General features: G+C 41.5%; 2 protein-coding genes across 5 annotated transcripts in view; one reads left to right on the plus strand and one right to left on the minus strand.

Moving 5' to 3' along the window:
- Positions 1-30: 30 nt before the first annotated feature.
- LOC136438039 (uncharacterized protein YqhO-like) lies at positions 31-22,800 on the minus strand. 2 transcript variants are annotated; one of them, XM_066432670.1, is made up of 7 exons: positions 22,614-22,800; positions 19,991-20,037; positions 5,330-5,482; positions 3,103-3,253; positions 1,537-1,718; positions 1,088-1,223; positions 31-245 (listed from the first exon to the last, which is right to left on the minus strand). In XM_066432670.1, the coding sequence occupies exons 1-7, from the start codon at positions 22,798-22,800 to the stop codon at positions 130-132; spliced, it is 972 nt and encodes a 323-aa protein (XP_066288767.1). In that variant the 3' UTR covers positions 31-129. The 2 variants fall into 2 exon arrangements, with proteins under 2 accessions (XP_066288767.1, XP_066288768.1); XM_066432671.1 differs by lacking the exon at positions 22,614-22,800 and adding an exon at positions 20,191-20,269 and having other exon boundaries at positions 115-245.
- The window catches only part of LOC136438038 (uncharacterized), a 35,001-nt gene continuing 32,267 nt past the window's right edge, over positions 20,309-23,042 (plus strand). Inside the window, exon 1 of one of the 3 annotated variants that reach the window (XM_066432666.1) lies at positions 20,309-20,339. The gene's annotated coding sequence lies outside the window, so the exon portion shown is untranslated. Of the gene's footprint in view, positions 20,345-22,734; positions 22,846-23,042 lie in introns of those variants that run through there. The other 2 variants (XM_066432667.1, XM_066432665.1) reach the window with 2 other exon arrangements.

Consider the following 23,042-nt stretch of genomic DNA (forward strand, 5'->3'; position numbering starts at 1 on the left):
GCAGGTTACTGATATCAGAGCACCCTTACTGTTACCGAAGTCGAACCGAACTATACCAAACTATACTCAAAGCTTTTATAACTTATATAAAGGCGTTGCGTTAACCAAATTCTTCGCCCTTAGATACGATTACGTCCTACCTTCACCTTTTAACGTACCGTCAAATGCATAAAGAGGGAAATTGGCTGCCAGCCCTCCGTCGACGTAGGTGTAGAGCCGGTTCAGTTCGTACGGTTGGAACGCAACTGTAACGAGGCACACATATGCATAATGTAGAAATGCCTGTGGTTAAGCTATAGATAGATAATATTAGATAGTTGGATAGATTCGCATCTGATTAAATCTACTTACTTGACTCACCGACATTGAAACATCTATTCGTGAAAAAAAGCTACAATAGTCTTCCTTGCTTCTCACTTGACGACTTAGTCTGTATAACGCAAACTCCAGCTGTCCGGGGGTTTCTCTCCCCTCCCCGCTTGGGTTGTGAGGTGGTTACAGGGCGGCGAGCGGTCACAGGAGGCTTGATTGAATTCAGGCTATTGACGACTATCGCGCTGCGCTCTCGATGCACTCTCGATGCGACCTACTTACCTATTTTAGTTGACATTGATTGACTTCACATTTGGAATATAATACAAGATGTACAAGTATAGCTGAAATGGCTACAAACACACAAAGTGTAAAATGATTCGTTTTTAATCGATGACATTCTTTGAGTCCTTGAATTCTTTCTTGTCAAATTGTACGTCGCCGCGCGATCGCTTCGAGGTCGCCCCCCAAGTGGAATGGGGGTGAAAGATAGCACTTCCATACTTTAAACAACGCGTGGTATCGGGGTAGAGAAGATAATCAATATAAATCATTCAAATGACTTTTTTTCCAAAATCAATAAGAAGCCTTAAAGTTGATAATACTTCGCTTTAAGAGGTTAACATTATTTAGCGAAGTTATGAGGTCGTGGAATCCTTGTTACGCGTGTATTCAAAAGTAAATTGCATGGACACTTCTTGTATCTGTATTTGAAGATGAGCACTTTGTATATGCGCATGGAACCCTGAAAGATGTCAGTACTAAACCTACTTACCTGGGATGGACATGGACATGCGCACAGCCTCCCGTACCCTCAGCACGGGCGTGGTTTTGACGTGAAAGTAGGATTCCACGTCGTAGTTCACGTTGTACGCAACGATGCACAGTTCTACCCCTAGGACGTGGTATATCTATATCGGGAGAATATGTTTTTAGTGAAGACAGTTCAGACTAGACACGGGTGTCATTTCAGTGCATATGAATGTTCAAAGGAAAGCGTCGTAGAATGGTGCTGACGTTCAATACACTACAAATTAACATTTCTTATGAATTCTTATTCTTTTCCCACATAGAGGTCCTTCCTCGCCCCCACTGGCAAACGCCTTTTAAGGTTTCCAGCATTTGGTTTTTATGACAGAATTTACCTTCTAATGTTCTCATTGTATAACATTCTGAGCCACTTTTAGTATACGTACATAATGTCCGCGTACATTTTGAACATACCTGTTCAAAGGTCACGTCTTTGTCCAATGGTAGACCTCGTTTCTTCAGGTGCCTCTCTAGGATCTCCCCAAACCACGTCATAAACTTCCTGCCCGGACACGCGCCCTTCTTTGCGACGACATCGATGACTTGGATGAGCCTCTTCATGAAGGGAATCCAGTTCAATGCTTTGAAGCGAGCATCTGTAGATATCACAGAACATACGTCAATCACGTTTGAATGCGTATTTAGAAATGCTGCTGGTGTTATCATATAAAATTACGACCATTTAAATTTCACCTTTGCATGTCCAACTCACGACCTTGTTTAGAGGTATCTTCTCTACTTGACAATGGGTTCCACTCAGGTTTTAAAACACATTATTTCTTCACATGTGTTGGTAACTCATGTAAAGCAGTAATTGTTGTTTAATTTTTTCCTGATTTTGTATCTCAACTGTTCCTATCGCGGGATAGTGCGGGGCGTATCGCGGGATAGTGCGGGGCGTATCGCGGGATAGTGCGGGGCGTATCGCGGGATAGTGCGGGACGTATCGCGGGATAGTGCGGGACATATCGCGGGATAGTGCGGGGCGTATCGCGGGATAGTGCGGGACGTATCGCGTGATAGTGCGGGACGTATCGCGTGATAGTGCGGGACGTATCGCGGGAAAGTGCGGGACGTATCGCGGGATAGTGCGGGACGTATCGCGGGATAGTGCGGGATGTATCGCGGGAAAGTGTGGGACGTATCGCGGGATAGTGCGGGACGTTCCGCAGAATAGTGCGAGACGTATCGCGGGATAGTGCGGGACGTATCGCGGGATAGTGCGGGACGTATCGCGGGATAGTGCGGGACGTATCGCGGGAAAGTGCGGGACGTATCGCGGGATAGTGCGGGACGTTCCGCAGAATAGTGCGAGACGTATTGCGGGATAGTGCGGGACGTATCGCGGGATAGTGCGGGACGTATCGCGGGATAGTGCGGGACGTATCGCGGGATAGTGCGGGACGTATCGCGGGATAGTGCGGGGCGTTTCGCGGGATAGTGCGGGACGTATCGCGGGATAGTGCGGGACGTTCCGCAGAATAGTGCGAGACGTGTCGCGGGATAGGGCGGGACGTATCGCGGGATAGTGCGAGACGTATCGCGGGATAGTGCGGGACGTATCGCGGGATAGTGCGGGACGTATCGCGGGATAGTGCGGGACCAATCGCGGGATAGTGCGGGGCGTATCGCGGGATAGTGCGGGACGTCCCGCGAGATTTCATGTGTGTTACGCGGGGTTTTCTGGATATCTCGAAAAGTTTCGCGGGATTCTCGCGGTATGCGGCGCAAATCTGAGTCTCGTACTGTGGCCTGAGACCCTGAATCTAATCGTGTCTTCGGAACTCCGCCGGCGAGGCCGCCATTAATTGTCATGTAACGTTAGATTTGCTACAACTTTAGTAAACCCGGTCAACCAAAACTTAATAGTCATGCATTGATGTTTGTTGGGATAAATTGTTTATCTTAGATATCAGAGAAACTCATGACAATTTTTTTCTATTGCTTTCAACGGCAAACTGGCCACATTGCACTACTCACCTAACACAACATCCAGTAGGTTTTTAGCGATCAGCTCTTGAAGCATCTCTTGTGGCGTCAGCCCGATGGCGAGGAGGGCAGCGGTGATTGCGCCTGCGCTGGTTCCAGCAAACCGCTTGATCTGGGGCAGGATCCCGGCATCCTCCAGTACCTGAACCGGAACCGGAACACGACACAAACGACATTCTACTTAGATGATGGGCTAGCTTTGGTATTTACAATTTTTTTTACAAAACTTGAATTTGTACACAACTAAGGGCAGGGCAGTTTAAGTTAAATGTAGTTAACATATGTTTCCGATTTTATTAGCACATATTAGCTGAATCTGGAAATATGTGGAGGCCTAGGAAAAACGTATTGTGTCTCCGGTAACCTGATTGTGTCTCCGGTTACCCGACCGACCCTTACGAAAACCTGCTGACCCTACTCTTTTTGTTTTGTCGGCTGCTGGCTGGCAAGGGACCTTAAAAGCAACCTAAGCAATATTAGGGCGCTGAAAGTCATATATTCAAAATCAATTTTTCTGATTTCTATCCATTGTAAGTTTAGATAACACTATTCCATCGCACATCAACCATCATGGAGCAAAAATGTGATGCCGTTGTGCGGTGGGAACTCATTGAAAATCTGAGTACTTGGAGGCCAGCCATCATTTCAAATCTTCCGAACATGCACGATTCTGACCGATAAGTCCCGAACGCTTCCGGAGAAATAATCACGTGGTCTTGGCTCAATGTGTTTGGGCATTGTGACGTCACGCGGCCGACAGTTACCGAAAATTGTCGACAGAAAACGGTTACTGCTGGATTCTGGGCTGATTTTTGGGGGGACCCGATAAATAGAATACTCCTTTTGTGGCTTACTTCTGTGCTATTTCTAAACGCCCAAAGTATGAAATAATGATGCAGATGTGCTAATATAGGGAAGTAAATGTAAATTTCAACCTCACCAAACAGAATTGTTTTCCCCAGAATATTTCAAGTTTTACCCCCTGAAATCGCTTTGGGCACCTTTAAATCTCAGTGATGAAATCTAAGAAAGACTTCCTGTATTTCACGCTCTGTTCAACTCCCATTCCACTGGGGCGGCAACCTCACTGCGACCTAAAATTTGAAAGAGCGCTCAACAAATTTTATAGATTAGAAACAATATTTTACGCTTCAGATTTGTGTGGTTTGTTGTCTTTTTAGACATACTTTTTGCATATTGCACGATATTTTGAAATCAATGGTTAAACAAAGCCAATTTAGGTTGCAGCGAGTGCTCAACGCGATCGCCGTCTAGTGGTATGGGGGCCTTAAAGGAAAGCTACACAAAAAATTGAAAATCCTTCTATGCTATGCTTAATATATTCCAAAGTCAAATTCTTACTTCAAGTTGTTTCACATAAGTTCGTCATAGTTCTGGGATTTTCCACAGTTTGCAACTTAGGCCGTGCTGACGCCTTCTCACCTGATAATTGAATTATATAATGTCAGTGTTTCAAATTTTTCACCTGATGATTGTATTATATCACTAAAATTCAATCATCAAGTGAAAAATTTGAAACACTGACGTCATATAATTCAATTATCAGGCGAGAAGGCGTCAGCACGGCATAAGTCGCAAACTGTGGAAAATCCCAGAACTATGACGGACTTATGTGAAACAACTTGAAGTAAGAATTTGACTTTGGAATATATTAAGCATAGCATAGAAGGATTTTCAATTTTTTGTGTAGCTTTCCTTTAACAGATGAGGGCTTTGAACAGTTGATGTAAGAACGTTTTGTAAGCATTGTTCTTCTTTATTATTAGTTTATTAATGTATTCATACAAGTATGTATTTCTGTATTATTGCTATATGGTGTTGAAAAAAGTGTCTGATGCAGTTGATATTTGCATCATTGAAAATGATTTGTCGGATCACTTCGTCCGAAAAAAAATAAAAAGAATCCCTACCTACTGACCTAATTTTTTCCTAGGCTTCAAAGACATGGCCTAGATTTGCGGTAGCAGCTTCTTGGCAGTTATAAGTTTGTTACTTTTCTATCTACTTTTCTTACCCATATATCATACGAAGAGAATTTTTCTTTCTCTGATGAAACAATACACAGTTTGTATTTTTTTTTGCTATTGAACACAGATACGTTAAATCTATCGGCAAAATAGATCGAGCGGTGACCTCGCAATCGGTCAAATCTTTTAAAAAATAGAACGATACATTGGATTGTCCTCAGACTCCTCACCTTACATACTCCGATGTACGCAATGCCTTTTGCCCCTCCCCCTTCCAAGACGAGGTTCTCAAACTCGAAACGACGATCGGCCCACCGACCGCCGACGGTTGTTGGAAGCAACGGTACCGGTCTCGAGCTATGATTTCCCATGGTAACAGACTTCTGAAAGAATATTTTTAGATTGATACTCACTACGCGGCAAGCCGAATTTCCGGGTCAGAAATTGCCTTACACATTCATGGAAATTCTGCATTTCCTTCAGAATCATGGGATTTCGGATCTGTTTACGTTGCGCGTCCGGTCCTGTACATTCCCTAGATGCTCCCGGAGATGGACCACTTCTGTGTACAGGACGTTTAAAGGGCCTTACACACCCGGACATATACCCTTGAAATGACCATACACTGCCATAATATGCCATCTATACATTCACCTTCTGTACAATGTAGTGCACAGTTACTGTATAGATCTGTTATGAGTGCGAATACCGGGGCCCTAAAGTACTCCAGCTGAAAAACAAATGAAATGGATTATTTAAAGACTTTGACCAATCTGTATACATTTTTCACTAAGGACATAAACTCCACATACTGAAAGGAAACTGACACATACTCAAAGTTAAAGTCCTTCCCGCACCGTTAGGTGCAAAGGGCGGCGCCCATCTCCGATTCCAAAGCCCTTGGGCCACACAACTTTGTGCAATCACTGCAGTAGGGGGCTAATCCACTGGCAGTGATGTGTGTTTAACTTCCATACTCTTTCCCAAATGCTGAGTGCTAAGCAGAGAAAGCAGCATGTACCATTTTTAGAGTCTTTGGTACCCACTCGGCCATTGCATTGACACATACTCAAGCTGGCTCTAAATCAAGCGTCATTTTCAATATAACTTGTCACTTGACTAAACTTGATAGTGAATGAAGCAATACAGTGCCTGGCTGTGACGTACTACAATGACGTATGACGACTGTACGCCCTATGTTATACATACACAAATTACTAACTTTTATCTAGAAACAAGTTCATTTTTTTACGTTGATGAAGGTTAGACATCCAGGTAGTAATATTCGCCAAAAAATAGTCACTCAAGCAACTGGAGACCATCCTAAATTTTCTTAACCTCATTAACATATCTATTCAGAGTTTTGGTATAAAACCTGGCTTCCCAGTCCTATCGTTAGTCACTGAAACGTCTGACTGTTTCAAAATTTCATTTTTTGTTGTACCATCCATTTACAGATAATAAATTCTTCCAAAATGTGATGTCGGACCCGTTTGTGAAATTGTATACAGTTTAAAACTATAGGAAGAGGTAAAGATGTTATCCTTTAAGTTGGGACAAAAGTACATAATATCTTATGCAGGGGTGCTAGTGTCACCAAAATGAAAGCAGGTCTACAGTGGACGCTACTAGAGGACAGAAGACAAATCTCCAGACTATATAACGTAGCACTACCAGTTATCGTGCGCTACCAATTATCGTCCATTTTGGGTCATGACCACATTCCGAGGTGTATTATGCCAAAGCCAGTTCTCATGAGAACTAAAGAACGGCATAAGTATGTTCCTTAGTCATGACTTTCTTTAAAACAAAACAATGATATATATTTACGCCCAGCAAACATGACAGAAACAATTCCCGAGCCAGTAACATCAAGATAGCTTGAAGCGTCATGCATGGCGTATTTTATATGTAATTCGACACCGCGTACTTCATCATGTTTTTCTAACTTACACGATTCATATTTAGCAAGTGTATTTTAAAGATAGCTGCCGATTCGAGGTTTGAAACTAGTTTTTGGAATGTCTGATACAACCCAGCGACCCCCGCACTGATGCTACATTTTCGCACGTCAAAACATTATTGTCATGCGTTTATCATGTGAACTTCACGTACTGCCCAGCGTTGTTGAAATTGACTGAATCACATTATTTTCTTCAATCGCGTCAAGGAAGCGGCGGGAAAGACATAGTGACTTCGCGATCATTCGTCTGTAGACTACACTACGTTGGGCAGTTAATGTGCATTTTTTCTAGACTGAAGTGGACGATAATGGGTAACCCTAGCACGATTCTCATCATAGACCTCAGTATAAATACATGCTTGCACGTGCGTTAAACAGGAGGAGAAAAACTTATAGACTTTTTTTCTTTTTAGAAGAGCTGATATTTCTTCCCATGGGTTAAATATTTAGCTCTGTGCGCAAGGTTTTGACGATTGAAGATAAATGACGTTTTGAATAAATTGGACGATTATTGGTAGGGTTACGTTACATGGGGTAAAAACGACTTATAAATTAGTGGATGTATCGACCACTAAGTGTTAACTAACAGCTCAGAAAAGAACATGAAATAGTAGTGCCTTCATGTACCAGAGTTATCAGCCCTTAATTTACTTTGTTTTCCCATAGAACTATCGTAGATTGACACTCGTTGCCAGCAAGTACTGTATACGTAGGAGCACACTCACTAGATAACTTTAAACAACGCTTGCAGTTGTACAACGGTTAGGCGTCGCAGGTTGTTCAGTGAAATGTAACCAGATGATGCTGCGTCCCGTGCCTGCGAACCTGGTGTGTTATGCAAGAGGGCGCTTATACCAGCTATATATGATTAGATAGAGATACAGATATTTTCAAAATACGCTACTTTAGACTATCAACAACCCGTTTGGGAGGTACTAATAGAAGATTGATGACAGGCAACAAAGCGAGGGAAGTGAGCAGCAAAGTAGAGAAACTAAGTTCGTAGCTACCTTTAGCAATTCAGCAATGCCCTCGATGAAAGTATCGCCATATTGATAACAAGAGTCCGTAGGACAAAATTCTCCGTGAAGTATTTATAGTGTGTACATTGTGGGTAAGGTCTTTGTTAATTTCCTTTGCTAGTGACTAGTTGTTATAAGATAAATGCATGAAATGGATCTTGATGTAAGGTGTGAAATCACAGACCTTGATTCACTTCTTTGAATTACGATCCTGGTTTATTTTGTTGTATTTGGCAATTAATTGTTCAGGGATGAGCCAGTATACTGGATAATTGTTATGATGGCCCCAGATTTTAATGGTTTGGTCCATTTTATGTATCTTTATTATGAAGCACTATTTCTCTATTAAAACTGCCAGTCCTATCATCTTGTGATACTTAACATACCTATGCAGCAACGGAATCGTAGACTGTATGTGGAGCCAGGTGTGAAAAGTGCATTTTTGATTGGCGGTAATTAAAGAATTATAAGTATTGACCCACACAAAGTGCATTTCTGTACAGTCCAAGTAGTGTTTCATAGCAAGTAAAGAAAAGGTGTTTATTTATATCTTTCTTTCAATACAGGAGAGGTCAACCTGCTGAAAAGATCGGTTTTACAGCATGGCACAGATAGGATCTAGAAATTCCGGGCAAAGTCACAAATTAAGATCTAGATGGCCCCTTTTGAAGAGTGATTATCATTGAACCATTAAAGGAGTCCTAAACTCCAGAAGGCGGTGATATTTTCCTCTAGATTATGTATCAATCAATACATCATCAGCCGACTTTGTACAGAATTCCGCTTGTGGTGAATTACACAAGGTGTGTTTTTTAAAACAATATGATACTCACTAAACCCCTGCAGACCCTACCAGTGTATTCCCTATGCGTGAACATGGATAACGTGGATATTTTCGGCGTAAATGAGGGTGGTTAAGCACAATAAGAAGGCCAATTTTTAATAAGATATAAAAGAACACATAGCAAGACGAGTTTTTCTTAACCACCCTAACATTCTTTTTGTAATCTAACTTTTGTCAGGCATTGTCAGGCCCATTGCAAAAAAACACATAGGCTGAGGGTCACCTGGGGAATTTGGTAGAATACTGAATGCTTTTGGATGCGCACGGGACTAGTGGGTACTTTATTGTATACTGTAAAAAATATTCATTTCTACTTCCTAAAATTACCATCCATTGTAAATAACTCCCCCCCCCCCCCCCTCTGGGGTTTAGGACTCCTTTAAGCCTTACAGCCCACCCGGAAGTGACAACCGCGGCCCGCGGGCACTTTTCTGAGAGACATATCTCAACAATCTTTCATCCATTGCGTAAACTTTTTTACAATGTCACAACCTCCGTACTACAAACTACAATTGTGGTAAGTTTGAAGGTCCAGAGATTTCCCATCTTTACTAGCCTCCTTCGCAGACTTCCTATGACAGCGGCGTATATATTGGGGGGGGGGGAGGTTCTCTAAAGGGAGTTGTGTAGCCAAGGGTGTTGTGTAGCGGCCGCCGTCCCTCGGTTACACAACTCCCTTCAGAGAACCTTTCCCCTCCCCCCCACCCAATATAATAACTTTATTGCACAACAATTGTACAAGGTACAAAGTATGGCATTCACTGGTACATAGATAACATTCTATTGGGCTAACCAATCTATCTAATACAATATTATGTGGTAGTCTATCTTATAAAATATGGTGAAGTAGTCTATCTTATATAATATGGTGAAATAGTATGGGATGACAATGGGATTTTACAATTATTGGAGGAGTTTCTTACGTCTAGACATTCTTTGATATATTTCCCTATGTATACCATGCATGGATTGTCACATGTCATTATGTACTTAAATTTACTGTTCAAGTCCATTGAGATAAATCCTGGTAAATCCGACGATAGCATTGAGTATAGTGAATTACGTATATCGAAATATTTGGGACATACAATCAAAAAGTGATATTCGTCATCAACTACCTCTGGACAAAATGGGCAAACCCTCTGGTACGCCGCTGTCATAGGAAGTCTGCGAAGGAGGCTACATTTTTACAACGTGCGTAGAAGTGCACCGCCCTGCCCTGTGCGCACATATGCATGCTACGACTGGACACCATACAGTATTACTCATACACAAACAGGAGGTCGCTCTGTACGTGTTCGCAGCTAGAACTCACAATTCCCGTTGCCGCATTAATTGGTATGCAACTTGGCATATCGTTTGCTAGGTTGCGTGTGGTGATGCACGTTGTCTATTTTAGAATGTAACAGTGACTATACGATCACAGCAAGTAGCGAAAGAATCTACCCTGTATCTGCTTAAGCCCCCGTCACAAATCAAGAAATTAGCTCGGCCGACTTGTCGGCGAGCTCCAAATGGCGATTTTCGGGCGAAGTACGACCGACGTCCTGCCGATTCTACGGGCTTCGGGCGAATTTTCGGAGCTCGGCCGACGTTCGCGTGTCACTGGAAGCTGCGCTTAAATTCAGCGAGGCCTCGGCGACGATTTTTGAACTCGCACAGCTCGTCAACAGTTTGCCCGTAGCTCGCCCGAGCAACGCCCAGCGCTCGGCCAATATTCGGGCGGGCATCCGAGGATTTTAGACCCGATTTTTGATCGGTCGGAGGTCGCCCGAACTCTTCGGCCTCGTGCGAGCCTCGCACGGGCCTTGAACAATAATCGGACGACCGTCGTCAGTGTTCCGGCCGACTCATGAAAAGTAAGGCGTGCTTCGGGCGAGCGTTGTGCAGGTGTTGATGGGAGCTTGGACGGGCCTCGGCCGAACTCCTTCTTGTTTATAGATAAAAGGAAACGACAGTTTGGTTTATAACATAAGGTGATAAATGATACTGTAATATTAACTAATACTAATTTCAACTTGTCGACGAATGCTGCCAAACTTTTCTAATGAAAGACAATTCAATGCAAAGTTAAATTTTCATTCAAAAAAAAATTATAAATAAAATGTTGACACCGAAGACAATGCTTCTTGTTTCAATTTGTATATTAATGAACTGGGGCTTGACTTTTGAGGTTTGACTTCACTTCCTGAGTTTTTTCTCCAAAAAATGACTCGTTGAAAGTCCACTGAGTCATTATAGATCTATGTTTGTCTGCCGAGGCACGCCCAGGCGTCGGCAGGGCGTCGATAGGCTTGTCAACGGTCGGTCGAAGCTCGGACGAGCGTTCGCCCGAGCTTCGGTCGATTTCTAATTGGTGAAAATTTTTGGATCGCGGTTAAACGACTGATCTGTTGACCTTGTGGCTCCTGCACTTGTATTTTGATTGGTCTATAACAAAATGCCTCTTTATATGATTATTTTCAGTGTGCCCACCTACTTCACTTGTGCCCAACAGATTTGCCACAACTCAGAAAGTAAAGTTGGTCCAAATTTGAGATTGTTACCAGGCCATTTGATTCTGACTTCGTCCGTGTCCAAGAGATGGTACCGTCTTATGTGGGATTTATGATTATTAGCGTTCGACGGACGTCGCCCGAGCCCCATTCAATTTGTGACGGGGCAGGTTTTCAGTGAAAAATACGGTCGACGCTCGGGCGAATTTGAAATTCGGCGAGCTTCCGGCGATCTACAAAATCGGCCGATGCTCGCATGAATTGTGTCGCCGGCTTTACGACACTTGGGCGACAGCGGACCGGCTTTAAGCATGGTCTCTATGGGAGGGTAGTAGCACATGCGCGTCAAAATAGGGGTGCAATTACGATATTGCATTGACGACAAAAGCAGTTACGGTGTAACAAAGACATTGTGCATCACCACGCCCAACCAGGCAAACGATATGCCAAGTTACACACCGATGCGACGACGGGAACGTGGATAACAAGACCATCAGATATGGCAGACTTCATATATTCAGACAGTAAACAAACAGATATAAATACAGCGATATCTAGCGACGATAAATTGGATATCACTGTTTGAGGTTCGTCACACAAGTGTCTACACCTTGATTATGCACCCGTCAAGAGGCCCATTTATTCCACCTGCAATCACATGGCACGTCAAGTCACAGGAAAGCACCACGACCCATCTACACCAGGATATAATATGGACAACAAGGACATTTTAATTATTTGGGGTGCGTGTGTTTATTTGTTTGCTTCTTTCTTTGTTTGTTTGTAGACGGAATTGCTCGATAAGTCGTGAATGGCAATTTATGTTTTTGGGTGGGTGTCTTTATCTGTTTGTCATTGATCGGGGACAAAGATGGATTTTGTGCATAATGAGCTCGAAGCTCGACGGTTAGTCAGGTTTGTTGCAACTTTTTTTTTAACGATCGTGAACCGTTCATTCAACAGAACAGTACTATGTGGTGGCCAGAAAAAGCGCTACGAAGACTCTCTAAATGCAGCTTTAAAGGCCTTCGGCATTGATACTGGTACCTGGGAAGAAGCTGCCAAGGATCGACTACTGTGGCGATGCACAGTTCGAGATGGCGCCATCACATGTGAGGAAGCTAGGAAAGCTGCCGCCCAGCAGAAAAGGAGAGCCAGGAAGCAACGGGAAGCCAACCCCACACAGAACACAACACTGATCCAATGCGAACCTTGTGGACGGAGGTTCAAGGCCAAAATTGGACTCTATAGCCACATGAGGACACATGCGACCCAACCCAATGATGGATGACTACAGCAGTCGTCGTCAGACTGACGGACGAATCATCAATCACACCTATATTAGGCACCAACCAGATGAATAACAACGTTCACAAAGACATTGTGATGTACGCTCACATAGCGGGAAGTTTCAAGGCAGTAGCGTTTCTTTCAGATATGTTTGATTTACCTCGTCACGCCTATAGAGACAAACTTTTTCAGACGGAAAACTTTTTGCACAGCGTTGACTGACTTTGAAAAGGTGAGTCATCTGTCCAATGTCTCCAATGTCTTGAACGCTGATAATGTTACAGTGTAAACCAAGGAATACCTCCCTGTGTAAACTGAACGTGTTATTTTCATGACACCCACTTACACGAGGTAAAGAGTTGATTAACAGCAAACATGGACGACAATCGTGTAAGATCAACATTGCATTTTTTTTTTCATGGGAGAAGGTTTTGCTTGTAGGGGAGGAGCCACCAAACACCATCTACTTTCCGATGCAACACATGATTAAACCATGCAAAAACAATCACTTAAAAACACATCTCACTACACTTGAAATCTCAAACCTCAGGTTACCTTAGGTGAAAAAAACAGGACCAAAACCTGCTCCTGCAGTTCCTACCGCCAAAACATATACCACTTACTCTCTGTCCAAAGAGCTATTTACCGCTCAAAAATCAGTTCTATAGCTTGTCCAGAACACGAGATATCAAAACAGGAAGTTCCGCTGCAGTACCGTAGCAAGCCGCTAGGGGACCCAAAATCTAGTCATTTCCAAGTCTCATCAAGACCTACCCACCTACCAAATATCAAGACAATCCATCTAAGACTTCTCGAGTTATGCTGGTCGTTACATACAAACAAACAAACGCTACCCTATGCATAACCTTCTCGGCGAAAATACACACAAGATCACTGTCCATGCTTTAATGTTTAGTGAAATACAGCACCCCTATCCTATCACATAGTCTGCATATATGTAGCTAAACCCTGGAGTTAAGCCAAGAGTTATTAATCCATAGCACTGTATTTGTAATAATAGTCAGTTCAGCGATACTTCTTGGGTCGTTTCTTGGTAAACAAAACACAAACAAAACACAACGCCATGCTAACGCCGAGTACAGCATGCTACAATCTTGACCTACATAACACGGATGTAATTTTCAACTTCGATATTATAGCTCAAAGAAATGATATTCTATGACTTCGAAAATAATATTTTTTTCTCATTAATAATGAGACAGCAAACAAATAAAGAAAAAATGTTTGGGCCTGCCTCCATTGTTACTTGTCAGCACTCTTCGTAGCACTTCGTTTTGTCATGGAAGGTCAATGCTTGATTTGGTTTGATTTTGATTTGTTTTAATGTTTTTCAAATGAAGAAGCAATACTCTCTTTGCTTGAGTCCTTTTCTGGTAGGAAAAATACAGTTGCAGGTTTAAAAATATGTTATAAAGCCCTTAAAATAATGCTTAGATATGATATCATAATTTGACGGAGTCTCCGGTCTTTTTATGGCTTAACAATATCTTTAACACTAAGCTTAGTTATCGTATCTATAAATAAACAAAAACTTTCCACGTGGTACACTACATACAATCGGCTCAAATACGTAATATTTGTGTTGTTGCTAGTATCTTACCGGATGTTTAACTGTTCAGTGAAAGTACAGGAAATGGCCCCACCTTTGCGATTAAAAGAATTCCCCGAAGTCAAGTTACGTAATGCTGTACTGTATCTGTTATTGTTGGTATGGGAGGGATTCGGGATCTATGACAAACAAAGAAGCTATATTTTGCGTCGAGGCTGTGCTACTGTCCTCTATTTAACAGACATATTCAAGGTCTATGATAACGACGATGATTCAGGTCTATTAGATACGTAAAGCTATTACATTTTAAATAGTCTATTTCTACATGTACACTTAACAAAATAACGGCTAATTTACGTCTGAAAATGTTGAGGGCGTTTATTCGCAGCAAGATTATACACCTAACCACACAACAGCATAACCTGTCATGTGTGATTTATTTACGTCACCACAATTTGTTGAGTGCTGCTGTCTTTCTCGTCAGCAATAAACGTAGTGTTATCGTAGTTATGTAAAACATGTAACTTTGAACACGACAAACAAAGCGCTAAGAGAGTTTTTACCTGATACCTTGCTTTGTATACGGCAATGTTATATGATGTGAATAGTGTTGAAATCCGTAAAGCGATAACACAGTTAAGGATTAGTAGCCATAGATTGAATATAGAAACAGGTAGATACTTTAATGTAGCTCCCGACCAAAGGTTTTGCCCATTCTGTCCTAATCGAATTGAAGATGAGTTTCACTTTATTATGGAATGCTCTAAATATGATGCCCTACGAGTTGAGTTATTCATCTTTCTCAATTCAAGTACTTCAGATTTTAAGACACTCAATGCCACAGATAGATTTGACTATATATCTAGATGCAACAGCTCATACAGTGTTAAAATAGGCAAATATATAAAAGATTGTTTTGTTATTAGAAAAAATAATGATACTCAAAATTAGAAAACTTGAATCATATAAAACCTAAGATGGTCATTTTGCTGTACTTGTAGTGAATAGTTTTATTCCATACTCATGTCTTGTTCTATGTTTACTGTTGTTGCCATACTTTGTACCTGCTACAATGGTCGCGCAATAACGTTCTTCTTCTATGATAAGGCAGACTAGCCAAAGATAAGCTTGTCTTTTAGAAAAAAATGCCTTACCTCAATTGGTGACCACAGGCTTCATATGGAAAAGGACGCTATAAATGGTGAGGGATTCAATGATTTTCTATGCTCTGCTTATATATTAACCGTCGCCCGGTAACTCAAACTAAACAAAACAACACAAAGCGGCCGGTGCTTGACCTCCGTCCCGTCAACTACATTTTAACTTTCTATTACCACTTGACGGTTTCTTCGTCCCAATATTTGCAACGAAACTACATTATTTTCAAATTCGTAGGAGACAATAGTAAGATTAGAAAAATGAATCGCCCTGCTTTCATATGGTACGGTCTATCTTTGGGATTTTTGCATTGCTTCAAGAGGTTGTCTCAGAGAGGCTTTAGTAAAATTTCTAGTAATTGTTAAAAAATGGTTTAATCCAATACTCATTTTACTGTGGGTATAGTTCTCCAGGTAGAAACGGAATTTAGATGTACGTTGTTAAATTCTATCACACTAGCAAACGTATACCGCAATCCTAATCTAGAAATGATAACCGTATATCAAGGCTCTATTCCTTACTACACGACACACTTTTGTTAACATTCTTTTGAAACCGACGGTTATGGACTGCGGGTAATAGAACATGTACAATAGACCCCCTGTCCACAGAACAGAAGGATGTTTGTTGTTGCTAGTATCAGCCTGGATGTTTAACTGATCAATGAAACTGCCGGAAACGGCCCCTTGGCGATAAAAATAGTTCTTCCAAGATAAGTTAGATCAACCTGTAATGTATGTATTGTTCTGAGTAAGAATAGAAAAGGGTAAATTTGACATGATAACTATGCCAGTCTCCTAGTAACATCTTTGAAACAGATCGTTATGTTATGTCTGTTATGACCCCTGACCAAACAACAGTATAAAATTCTAGTGTCGCGTAACCTGTCGTATATCACATACGAACAAGATATAGTATATCACATACAAAGATATAGATATACGTGTTAAGCCCCCCTCTCACTGGAACCGCGTCGCTGCGGCCGATCGAATTGACAAAGCATTCAACGAATTTCATCGACAAAAAAACGAATCTTTTTAAGCTTTGTGTTTTGTTGTCTTTTTGGTCATACTTGCAACGTCACGTTTTGAACAATATTCCCATTATAGATTCAAGGATAACACAAAACCAGTTTAGGACGCAGTAACGCCGTCAGCGGGCCGCGGGTCCAGTGAGAGGGGGGCTTTAGGTCACCACATTTTGTTGAGTGCTGTTACCTTTCACATTCTAATAGACAACAGGAAGCGTGGTGTTTATGGAAAAATGATGCAAGCTCTTTAAAAAGCTTCATCGGGGCAATGTAAAACATTAACTTTGAAGATCAAAAGCAAAACGCTAATAGCATTTTACCTGGCACCTTACTATACGGCAATGTTATGATTATTTACCAATCATTTAACAAAGATAAGCTTGTCTTTTAGAAACAAAATTCCTTACCTCGATTGGTGACCGCACAACTCATTTGGAAAATGACCCTATAAATGATGAAGGATCCAATGTTTTCTGTGCTCTGCTGATATATTAGCTGTCGCCCGGTAACTCATAGTAAACAAAACAAAACAAAGCCCCCCGTGTTTTACTCACCTATAATGTTACACGTGGTACAAAGACGTCGCCACAAGTAATTCACAATAACATCCTTTAATACCGCTACACTTCTCTACAAATAATGGCCGTATATCAACACTCAGCGCAATTCTTACACGAGACATTCTTCTGAACCAAAGGTTCAATGACTTTTTAATAAGCACTACAGAACCTGTACAATAATTAGATTGAGAAACCAGAACAGAAGACTGATTGTTGTTGCAAGCAGCCGACCGGATGTTTAACTAATCAATGTACATAAATGACCCCACCTTGGCGATGAATAAAGTTCCCCGAAGAGAAGTTAGGCCATATATACGTTATGGTTGGTATGGGTGGGCAATGGGATAAAAGATAGGTGAGAAACAAAGAAGCTATATGATGAGTTGTGACTGTACAAGGTGCCTACTACTAGTAACTAACTAAACAGCTATACACAAAGTCTATTGAAAGCCAATTGGAAAGCAATTAAATTTCGAATAGATTACAGCTACTACCTGATTAGGAATAACGTCTTTTGGTAAACAGCGATTTTTTTTTGCATAACCGTAAACTGCTAGCCTCTACCAGGCTCCACGCGATCGCTTGGAAAATAGTAGAAATCGGCCAAAAAGAGTGAATAGTATGCCAGGGGTCGTCTGCTATACAGTGAAGCTTCACTGTATAGCGATAGCGGACTACCCCTGGCATACTATTCACTCTAGCCGATTTCTACTTTTTTTTCCCCATTGATCGCGCGGAGCCTGGTAGAGGGTAGTTTACTACCTTGAAGCGTAGTACACTAGTTTTGTACAAATAATACGTACAAAATGCGTAAGATAGGACTGTACGGTTTGATCCACGTACACCGGGATGGACTAAGGGGACGTCCGTAACGGAAGCTATGTACTCATTTTCACCTGGTGAGAAAATAGGTAGAACATGTAACGTTATTTTCCAATGGCACAACTTTTGCCTTCAGAACCCAAAACTACAAGACCACTTTGCGACCTCAAAGGTGTTCAAGACGTTTATTTTTCTTTGCTGTAACACTAACCCACCAACATATGACCACGTGATAGCGGACACTTGCTCAATACAACCTAGATACCTTTAATGTTCTCCAATAATTGACAGATTATCGCACCATTACTATACAGGGCAAGGTTAACGTCGTTAATTCACAGAACAGTCTTTGTAAAATTAGAAAAATCGAGCTGGATGCATGCAGAACTGCGTAACTTATACTTAGCTTAAATCCCAATGAAAAAAGTTTGAAACTACTGTTGCTGTCCAAAACGTGGTCTGATGCATCGACCATCACCTGAAAACCCGGCAACAGTAACGATACAAGATAAACAAAACAAAACAAGACGCTGTCTAAAACGTCTGCTTGTTTCAAACGTTTATTCAGTTGTCGATGTTTATTTCAAGCAGTAGTTGACGTTTTAGATTACCAGTCAGACGTAGCAACTTTTAGTGACGGCAAGACTTAAATACGGTGTTTACATTTCTTTGCGTATGACGTCTAACGTCGAATTATCGTTTTTTCAAGGTTCTTTTTCTTACACGACATTTTTTACTGCTGTCATTCTTTTAAACCAGATGTTTAATGGCCCTGTGATGAGCACTTTATAAAACATTGACACTACAATGTACATTGAGGCCCGAAAAAAGAAGACTGGTATTGTTGCTAGCAGCAGTCCGAATGTTTTACTGATGACTGAAAGAACAACAATTGGCCGTAGCTATAACTTGACGATGAAACGCTAAGTCGTTGCTAGCAGCAGTCCGGATGTTTAAGTGATCACTTAAAGGACAGGAAATGGCCCAACTTGACGATGAAAAGAGTTCCCCAAAAGCAACTCACGCACGGATGTAATGTATCTGTTATGGAGGCTGTAGGTCGAGTTAGTGATACATGGTTAACAAAGAAACTTTCTCTTGAGTGCCTGTGTACGTTGTCGACCAACCTATCTTGAAATGGAATATACTCAAGGTCTTTTGAATACCAAACTAATAGCATTTTGAACATGTCGCGACTTCATGTACATGAACGTCAAACGGTTTTGAAAAACAGCAAATTTACACCCCATGAGGGTTCAGGGTGGTTAATTTTCTTCATCGTAACACAAAGCCACACAATAGCAGACACAGTGTAACATAACCTTATTATGTAAGTAGTTTCCATAACCCAATCACTTTTACCTCTCGGTGACCCATATCAATCCCTTGTCTAATGTTTCGTATGTCCATGGATACTGGTTACATACACGACTTCTGTTGTGTTTGGTGATAAACATACGTGTTTTGTTAAGTTTACTAAAAAAATGTGTGATATCAATTTAACGACTCAGGCGTTCTCATAACTGTCTTGACAAAGATACACCAGCCTGTCCTTTCTTGAAACATGGGTTAAATTCGACATATGCTATCAACAACAATAACTGATTGACATGATTTGCTGACAAACAGCGATCTTTTGTTTGTTTTGCATAAGTGGCACACCGCCTTGCAGCGTAGCACACTAGTTCTGTACAATAAGTACAAACAGCGTAAGACTGGCTGTAAGACATCGGGTTGACCCGGTCACCTCTATTTTTTTTAAAGAAGTGAAGTGTGATTTTTAAAATGCTCTAGGCCTGGCTCTCATCAAACACGGATTTAGGTACTGAATTTTAAACTTATTCCTGTATCCTGCTTGGGTATCTAGAAAGGAATATGATGCAGTTATATGTGTTACAAAGAAGAAAGTGCAAGTCTATTACACTTAACAGTCCTTAAACTGCTACACTTATCTAGAAATATTAATCTGATTTCAAGGTTCAACATTCTATCAGAACCAGACGTTTAATGACCTCGTAATAAGCAATTAATAAACATGCAATACATGCGTTGAGACATATAAACAGGAGAATGATGGATGTTGCTGGCAGCAGTCTGGCTGTTTCACTGATCACTGAAAGGACAGAAAATGACCCACCTGGCGTGGACGATGAAAAGAGTTCCCTGAAGACAAGTCACGCCAAGCTGTAATGAATCGATAATAGTGGGTGTAGGCAAGACAAGGGATACGAGACAAAGAAGAAAGTGCAAGTCTATTACACTTAAAAGTCCTTAAACTGCTACCCTTATCTAGAAACTCAAGCTCTATCTTAAGTCGTGACTGTGTTGGCGACTCACCAATCAATCCTAGAAGAAGTCACGTTTCCCGTCGGCTGAGCAGACAAATCACATAACCCCTATCCTGACCCTAATGATCCCTCCCCTGTTGCCCTTTGACCCTTCGTTCTTAACCCCTGTAAACTCATTCGTGGCTTCTCCTTCCATCGGTACGGTGAGCTCACTACCCTAATTGTGTGTATGTTGTCTGTGAAATAGACGGGAAACTTAGTTCTCTTCGGAACTTGCGGAGAAGAGAACACTTGGTTCAGGGTCTATGCATGGGATACCAACGTGGTATCATTTTGAACGTTAGTATTTCACGACTGTATGTAACGTTACCTGAACGTCAAACGGTTTTCGAAAACAGCAAATTCACATCCGATGAGGGTTCAGGGTGGTTATTTTTCTTATTCGTAACACAAAACCACACAATAGCAGACACAGTGTAACGTGTCGATGAAGATTAGACATCCAGGTAATAAGATACGCCAAAAGAGCAATTACTCAAACAACTGGATATGATTTTGGAAACGGTCAGACGTTTCAAGTAGCATCCACTACTTTTCGTCAGTGACTGTGAGCAAGATCAGTTGAACAGCAGGTTTATAACCACGAACTATGAATTGATATGCAGTGTAACGTGAACTCACCCCCGTTAAGTCAAAAATTAGACCCCCAGCAAAGAGGGTGTTGGCTGCCCTAGTAACACATAGCAACCACCTTTGACCCCAATTTCCCCCATTGTTTGCTAATTGCCCTCTCTCCGCCTACTGCGAAAACTTTGCAGGAGGGGTGCCAGGTGAGCTGCTACCTGGCACCCTGGCGGGTGTGAAGCAGGGTTCTTTGTATTATTGTCTGGGAATTATTTCGCCAAGTGTGTATTGGGCATGCTGTTAGCTTTTCAGTGTATGAAGAAATTTTGGATTTTTAAAAAAGTCAAAAACTCAGGACCAGGCACTATGAGAAAACTGTTTCTTTAAAAAAAAACAATTAGGGATGTAGAGTCTGCAAGATAGACTTAACAGGTTAGCTGATATTCCTTGGAATAAAAACCTTGATATATCTGGGGATGTGCGATTTTTTTGTGGAGTGTCCCTCCCGCAGACTAACTGCATGCACTGCTTGAAACCACCTCGACTTAGGTTTAACTTTAATCCTTGCTTGAAACACAGAAAAAACAAGCTGGATTTAACATTTCTGCTTTGATAGTTCCCAAGGTATTCTACCAATGTTGAAACATTTGGGGCCGCGAGAGGGAAAGAGATTATTTTCCAAACAGAGGTTTCGTTTGGGGGGGGGGGGTCAGTAGTCGCAATTTTAAACGGTGCCCTCCCTACTAGACCCCTGATCGAAGGCTCTGATTGGAAGTTGGAGAATACAAACAATCGTCTGATGGTCATGCGGCAGGCGGACGAATTTTGCGTTATAATTTAAGTCTCGCTGAGGCCACGGAGTACTTCGCCTATACCTAGTACCTAACTACTTATATGTAAACACTGTATCTGAAAAGTGTGGTGGAATAACGTTCCATGATACATGTATTACATACTAAAAAGTTGTACTTGATCTATGTTTGTATATTGTTGAAAAACAAAGCCAGGCCTAGAATGTTCCAACAGAATGGGCCAATTAAAGGTGTGATCCAGCCAGGTACCTATTGTTTTACCCAGGTAGTCTCTCAGCTTGCTGTCTGCGTGCTATGTCAACAATTTGATTAGCTGTATTGTCCACTTATTCAAACAAAGAGGTCATATTTCACCTTTGGAGGAATAAAAAGTTAGATTTTGTCATCTTATTTTCTTTTAAGTTGTGGCTCACCGTGTTATATTTTTTTCCATCATAAAACATATGTATGGAAAGTAGACATGTTGTACTACAAAACTGTAGAGTGACCATGGTAGTCAGAAATGCCAGCACTTTGCTTGGCCTTCATGAATATTTGAAACCTGCAATTTTTGTACAAATATTATACACATTTATGAATATCTACCATGTAATGTTAGTACAGTACCTGGTCACTCTACAGTTTTGTAGAGTGATCATTGCTGAAAACACACATGTCAATTTTGTCTAATGAAAATCAAAATTGAAGAGCCACATGCTGGCTAAAGTTTGAATATTTATGACATGTTTAATATTTTGATACTCGTAATATTAGAAGGCAATTTTGAACTACCACTTGGTCTGGCCATTTCATATAATGATGGTTCTACACTTCATTAAAAAAATTGCTAAACCATCATCCTGTAGTGCTGTATTCCACCCGAAAGTTCAAGTGACCCGTTAATTAGGCAGCAGGGGTCAACTTTGACTTAACGGATCTGAGAACTGGTTTACGTAATCAATTTCCATAACCCCAGAGTGATCGCTTTATTCTCTCTGTGACCCGTACCTATCCCTAATGGTTGGTAAAACTATGGCCTATAACGATTTCAACGTACTCGAGTCGTGGATCCTCTCAAATGTGGCTGTATCTTTGACGAGCCATAAGTTCGGTTCTCCTGCAACACGGGCTTGCGACTGTACATCTCGTGCTAGAAGACGTCCATTGCTGGAGTTTAAGGTACTCATTTGCACCTGGGCTTGAAGTTGATAGTTTGCTCCAAGCGATGAGGGATAGAGCCACATGGACTGCCATCACGACTCGAGACCGTCCAGTCTCGACATAAGCAAGTAAGCAAGCAAGCATTTGCACCTGAGTCGAGTAAGAAAATAGGTGTGTTCTAAGGTAACAACTCTTATCACAAGACAAACTTGACACATCAAAGGGGTTCAGTGCGTTTATTTTTCTTTGATGTAATACCAGCCGACCGACAGTTAACCACATAATAGCCGACACTTGAAAGCGCGGTGTCGCTTGGCCTATTCTA

Source organism: Branchiostoma lanceolatum, chromosome 7 (assembly GCF_035083965.1).
Source record: "Branchiostoma lanceolatum isolate klBraLanc5 chromosome 7, klBraLanc5.hap2, whole genome shotgun sequence".
Taxonomy (NCBI): domain Eukaryota; kingdom Metazoa; phylum Chordata; class Leptocardii; order Amphioxiformes; family Branchiostomatidae; genus Branchiostoma; species Branchiostoma lanceolatum.

Bases quoted from the DNA above. Each gene is read 5' to 3' on its own strand.
- LOC136438039 (XM_066432670.1), bottom strand. From the start codon at position 22,800: ATGTGGCTCTATCCCTCATCGCTTGGAGCAAACTATCAACTTCAAGCC. The intron at 20,038-22,613 runs GTACGTTGAAAT...GATTCATTACAG, and splicing joins TGAGAGGATCCACGACTCGA to CTTGGCGTGACTTGTCTTCA. The intron at 1,719-3,102 runs GTGAGTAGTGCA...TGATATCTACAG, and splicing joins CCTACTGGATGTTGTGTTAG to ATGCTCGCTTCAAAGCATTG.